The sequence below is a fragment of the Poecilia formosa genome, unplaced genomic scaffold (genome assembly GCF_000485575.1).
Source record: "Poecilia formosa unplaced genomic scaffold, Poecilia_formosa-5.1.2 Scaffold471, whole genome shotgun sequence".
Lineage (NCBI taxonomy): Eukaryota > Metazoa > Chordata > Actinopteri > Cyprinodontiformes > Poeciliidae > Poecilia > Poecilia formosa.
The window spans coordinates 423,478-429,635 of NW_006800410.1; the positions used below are offsets into that span (position 1 = coordinate 423,478).

Consider the following 6,158-nt stretch of genomic DNA (forward strand, 5'->3'; position numbering starts at 1 on the left):
CCATAACTTGTGCAGGCTGGCTTTACTGCCATTTCCGCAGAGACGGCCAGCTTTATCCCACTGATAGATGGCTGTCGGCTTCTAAACACTTCTGATAATGCTGACATTACTGTGGGAGCGCTGACGATGTCATTTAAAATATTAGTTGCCTCTGTTAGTCGCTGCCGCTCAGCTATTTTTCTGTCCATGAAAACCCGCCTACTCCTACCTGGGGTCCAATCAGAAACTGAAATTTTAAGTTAACTTCCGTTGCAATCAAACTCTGTCAGAGAGTTTGACTGTGAATGTAAGAGAGTTTGATAGTACGTGTAAGAGAGTTTGTAAGTTTTGGCCCATGGGGCCTCTCATAAACTGGTGGGTAACTGGTGGGTAACCCACCAATTACCCACCAGTTACAGTGGGTAATTGGTGGGTTTGAACTGTTGGAGACTTTCACATTTCCAGTTAAGGTTGCAGGAGATTCCAGAAGAGTCAGTGAGTTAAAATCAACCAAAGTTTATTAAAAGTACAAGATATATCTTGGAGATTCACTTAAGCATCAAACATGCGTACAGTTACCCAAAGGCAATCACGGTGAGATCAGAAGTCCTTTGTCTGTCTCGTACTATCCAGCCCCCCAGTGACTGTCCTGCTCCGCTCTGTGGCTCGCCCCCCATAGCTAAGAGCGCGTTCAACCATTTGTTTTAAGGGTAGTAGTCATAAAATGTTTCGAGAGATCGCAGAACAAAGCAAGACCCCACTTGTAGTCTCCTTGTAACTCATCAAGGCAAATTCATGTTTATACATCAATGTAACATTGGTCAAAAATCATTTAATAATATTTCCACAGAACCCCCACTCCATTCATGTCTGTTGTGTCTTGGGCAAGACACTTCATCTGCCCTGCATGCTTTCTGTAACTGATCCAATCATGTCAAAGGTTTGCAGTCAGGATTTGTCTCTTTGTCTCTTTAAGGACAAGATAATGTGAATGATGATGATTGTGCCAAGAAGCTTCCCTTCATCTGTGTTATACCCGTCTAATCTTCCTCTTCTTATGCCTAAAAACCTGAAATGCCCATATGGGTTTCCTGCTGGTGATGTCACTTCCACCTGGATGTTAAGCCTCGATGACATCACTGCTGGAAGAACCTGATTTCACTTCATTTGATCACTTTAATAAACATTTATTTCTCTGAAATCTGATTGATTTTATTCTTTTATTTAAAATATGTCAACATTATAAGCAGCAGCTTATAAACTAATAGTTCTAAATCTCAGCTATAACTTCATGCTGAAAATCATCAGGATATCAGTGCATCAGTAAGGTAATAAAAATCTATGAAATATGAACAGTTTTCACAAACTCTGAACCACCTGGTTTGAACAAATTCACTAGTGTCACAAATATTTGACACCTAATGAAACCTGGTAAGAATGTTTGTGATCATAAACCTCTGAAACACCAGAGCATCTTTAGTTAAAAATCTGTTGACCCCGACCAGAATACTGCAGATGGGTCGTTATTAGGTCTCACCGCAGGACGATGATCCAAATCACACATGAATACAGACATTTTTCAGCAGACAGAGAATCAACTTTCTACCATGGTAATCCCATCGCTCAGACCAAAATCCTACAGAACCCCTGTGTGCTTAGCTGAATATAACCACACAGAGAACACAGAACATAGACTGCTTCAAAATAAAAGAATGTCGACAGTCAGTAAGTAAAAACCTAAATAAATGCAATCTGTCTTAAACTCTTGTGGCTGCGTTTACAAGTTTCAAAGTTAACTAGAAACCTAAAAATGTACATGCAAAAGTATTTTCTAATCCCTTTATTTAAACTGCATGACTTTCTATCATTCATCCTTCCATTGTCTCCACCTGCTTGTCCTGGAAAGGCCGAAGAGGGCCTGGTGCTCCTGGTCAGAGGTTTGTTTCCTATTAGAAGCTGTTGGTGAAAACAGCCACACCCAGAATCTCCTCCTCAGCTCAGGTCATCAGAGGCATTTGGCCGGCAGGCGCCCAGTCTTGGTGAACGGAGTTTTTCTCGCTTTAAATGACATTTTTGCTGATATCTGCACATCTCTGCTGTGCACACTTCAGGGAACCTGTAATTCCATGGTTCCTTCTGCAGAATCCTAAGTAAACCTGGCTGATGGTTTATTCCTTTGGCCGGGATTAAGTACTGGATGCACAAACAGTAACCTGTATGTTTGGACCCTTAGCTCCAGGGACATGGAGTAGCCTTCTCTCTGCCAGTGAGCATGCTGTCTCTCCAGTGTCACTGTAGCTGAGTTAATTTTTTTTTCTTTCTTTTCTGATGAACCTTGTCAAAACACCCTTTTGTTGAATTAACATGATTGTTGTCGCCTTTACACTGCAGTGGGTTATTTCTGCTTTATACTGTTTCTTATTTTTGGATCCTAATGTGGCCCCAAATCCATCCCCATTATCTATGTATATTTGTTTTTCCTTGGTTTTTGAATTGTATTTTATTTTGGTGGAGAAGCTTTTATTTTCTTGTTTCCTTTTTCCGTGTCACATCCTGTGTGTTCCCGCTGCTCTCCTCAGTTCGCGCTGCACTGGGGAAAGGTAAGGCACAGCGTTGTCTTCTGCTTGTACATTAAAATATTCAAAATGTAAAAAGAAAAAGTATGCTGTTCAACTCACAAGTTGTAAATAGTTGTTTAACTTTTTGATGTTTAGCACAACACTGTTCTGGGTATTTAATTCCCACGTTGGTGACATTTATCCAGTTTACCGTGTCAACATGGTTATTCTTTTTGTTCTTTTGGATGGTAAAGGTGTGAGTGGGAAAGCCAGTCAGGAGCTGCTTCTGAAAGCTGTGTGAAGCTGACACCCCACCCACATCAAAAAATTCAGCAAATAGTCTGAATGGTTAGTGCTCCGTTTGTGCAGGTTTGTGCCGTTAAAATTTTCGTTTGTGCAGTTTTGGTTTCTGAGATATTAAAAATGATTTTTTAGGTCATCCAGAGTTCACCATCCCCCCATATCGCTCCAAAACAAATCAAAGTGAGCTACTTCGTTAGTGCTCCGTTTGTGCCGTTGAAATTTTCGTTTGTGCAGCTTTCGTTTTCGAGATATTAAAAATTATAATTTTGGCCGATGACGTCACCGTCACCCCATCTTGCGCCAAAACAAACCAAAGTGGGCTACTTCTTTTAATTCTTCAGATTTTCAGCTGTTGTACAATGTGTACCTTTTGTTTTGTTCGGAGCCCCCCAGGGGACATGGGGAATTTTTTTTTCTTTTGCGTTCCCTCGCAATACTTTTGCGTTCCCTCGCAAAAGGTTTTGCGTTCCCTCGCAGAAAGCAGCCCTTTAAACCATTCAGACACAAACACAATGGAGACACAATCAGATGACTTATTACCCCGCGATAATAACTCAATAACCCATGGAAAAACCTTATAAGCTTGTATTAAAGCAGAAAGTACGGCTTCCACCGTAAAAAAAGGCTTATAATATCAATTATGCCGCATGAACTGATCAGTAGATTATTGCGAGGGAACGCAAAAGTTTTGCGAGGGAACGCAAAACGCNTGTTTTATACTGTTTTTTATTTTTGGATCCTAATGTGGCCCCAAATCCATCCCCATTATCTATGTATATTTGTTTTTCCTTGGTTTTTGAATTGTTTTTTATTTTGGTGGAGAAGCTTTTATTTTCTTGTTTCCTTTTTCCGTGTCACATCCTGTGTGTTCCTGCTGCTCTCCTCAGTTCGCGCCAAGCTGCGGAGAGGTAAGGCACAGAGCCGTCTCCTGCTTGTATATTAAAATATTCAAAATGTAAAAAAAAAGTATGCTGCTCAATTCATAAGTTGTAAATAGTTGCTTAACTTTCTGATGTTTAGCACAACACTGTTCTGGGTATTTAATTCCCACGTTGGTGACATTTATCCAGTTTACCGTGTCAACATGGTTATTTTATTTTTGTTCTTTTGGTCGGTAAAGGTGTGAGTGGGAAAGCCAGAGCCAGGAGCTGCTGCTGAACGTGTTTTTGTTTTAAACAGAAATAAATCAATGCAAATCCTGGTTCCTTGACATGATTCATTCTACAACTGTTACATCACCATCCAAAATGGAGGATGACAGAGGATGTTTGTCCTAGTTGTGGGGTTTTAAGGTCTCCATGACATCACAGAGTTTCCTTCCTGAAACTCCTCCTCTTCCTGCTGCTGGAACCAGGGTTAGCACAGTATATTATTGAATGCATAGTTATCATACAAGTCTTTATTCAGTCCTTCATGGCTGGAGGTAACGGCGTAGGAACGAGTTCATCATTGGGAGCGACTTACATTGGAAACCTGACGTCAACACGTTAGTAACAGTTACTCTAATCTGACCCGTTGTAACAGGTAATCTAACACACTACTATTTACAATCCAGTAATCATTTTAAAGTCATGTATCCAAGTCACTGTGTTTCTATATTTATACATATTTTAGTAAAAACATAAATTGTTGCTTTCTTCTTTTTCCATGGGGAGTTTCGTCTCGTGTGTGAAACCAGCAACACAAACGTAAACAATGGACGGAAAAGAGAGAAGCACATTTTCTGATGGATTTTTCATTGAGTAATCAAGTTACTTTCAAAGTAACTAAGCCATCCCTGGTAATAAATGAACTACACTATATATGTGTGTGTATGTTTTATCATCTCAAGGTGGCAAAATGACCCAAAAACATATTTTCCATTTCCTCTTGAACAAAATGGCTTCAGTCTTTGATGAAGCATAATAAATGTCATTCCAGGACTGAACACTCACTTCATCATTTACCTCACAGCTAGCAAGATAAATACTCTGGTAGTAAACACAAGAGTTTGATAAATTTTATTGGTCAAAAATACATTTATATATGTTGACTGGCAATTGAACTGGTTCTGCCTTTTTCTAACGTAAAACACAGACAGTAAAATAGGACTCAGCAGCTTTAAACTCAAGCTGCTGAGTTTAAACAAGTTTTGTTCTTGAACAACTCTCTACATGAGTGCAGCAGTTTGCCCCACAAAAATATTATCTTATATTGAAAAGTAAAAATCAGTCTTTTCCTGTTCTCCTTTCTGGTTCCATTGTAATTCATATAATTTTTTTAGATCTTAATGTCATTTTGGGTTCATGTCTTTTAGCCCACATACAGAAGACAGTCAGGAGAACAGGAAATCAGAAAAATAAAGTTTATTTAAACAATGATGAAATATGAGACTGTGAGGTTCTTGTCCTGTGGATGGGACAAGAACAAGTCAGACGTCCAGAGGAGGAGAGGGAGATGCAGCAATGTTTGTTTAATTTCTACTCTTTTGGGGAACGTTTCAACTAGGTTAAATTGTTTAACCCTCCGTCGACGCTCAGTAGGAGCGGCAGATGTCAGCCATCCGGTGACCCGCCAGAACCACACATGGTAAAAAGCTCAGCCGAGATCCAAACGACCGCAGTTAGAACTACAATGGGATCAAACTCCGCTCATTCATTTTTAGCTTACAGTAAAAGCACCAAGCTTTGTGGTGGTTTGTGGAAGTGTGTGTGTGTAGCAAGTATGTAAAAATGTTTATATTTCACCCCAAATCCATCCTCATTATCTATGTATATTTTGTATATTTGTTTTTCTTGGTTTTTGAATTGTATTTTATTTTGGTGGAGAAGCTTTTATTTCCTTGTTTCCTGTTCCGCGTCATATCCTGTGTGTTCCCGCTGCTCTCTTCAGTTCGCGCCGAGCTGCGCTGGGGAAAGGTAAGGCACAGAGCTGTCTCCTGTTTGTGTATTAAAATATTCAAAAGGTCCTAAAAAGTTTGTTCGCTAAACTCACAAGTTGTTAGATATTGTTGTTTACCTGTTTTACGTTTAGCACAGCACTGTACTGGGAATTTAATTCCCACGTTAATGACATTTATTGAGTTTACCGTGCCAACAGTTTATTTATTTTTTTGTTCTTGTGATTGCTTAAGGTGTGTGTGTGGGGAAGCCAAAGCCCAATAACTGCTGTACTGAAAATACTTTTGTTTTAAACAGGTATGCGAGTTGCTTCAAAATGTTATCTGGATGTTAAATTAATGTATTTAGTATATTTTCATATTATAATGGAAAATTATTTTTGTTCAATTTGAAATATAGGATCTGTAACTATTGGGCATATTATTTTTGTTTGGGTTTT

The 6,158-nt window shown here is 39.3% G+C and overlaps 1 protein-coding gene across 1 annotated transcript in view; it reads left to right on the forward strand.

Moving 5' to 3' along the window:
* The window catches only part of LOC103156237 (galactose-specific lectin nattectin-like), a 43,162-nt gene extending 41,979 nt beyond the window's left edge, over window positions 1-1,183 (forward strand). The window contains exon 7 of the mRNA XM_016664150.1: window positions 956-1,183. Coding sequence (XP_016519636.1) covers window positions 956-1,023 — 68 coding nt within the window. The 3' untranslated portion in view covers window positions 1,024-1,183. The remainder of the gene's footprint in view (window positions 1-955) is intronic.
* The last annotated feature ends 4,975 nt before the right edge of the window (window positions 1,184-6,158 follow it).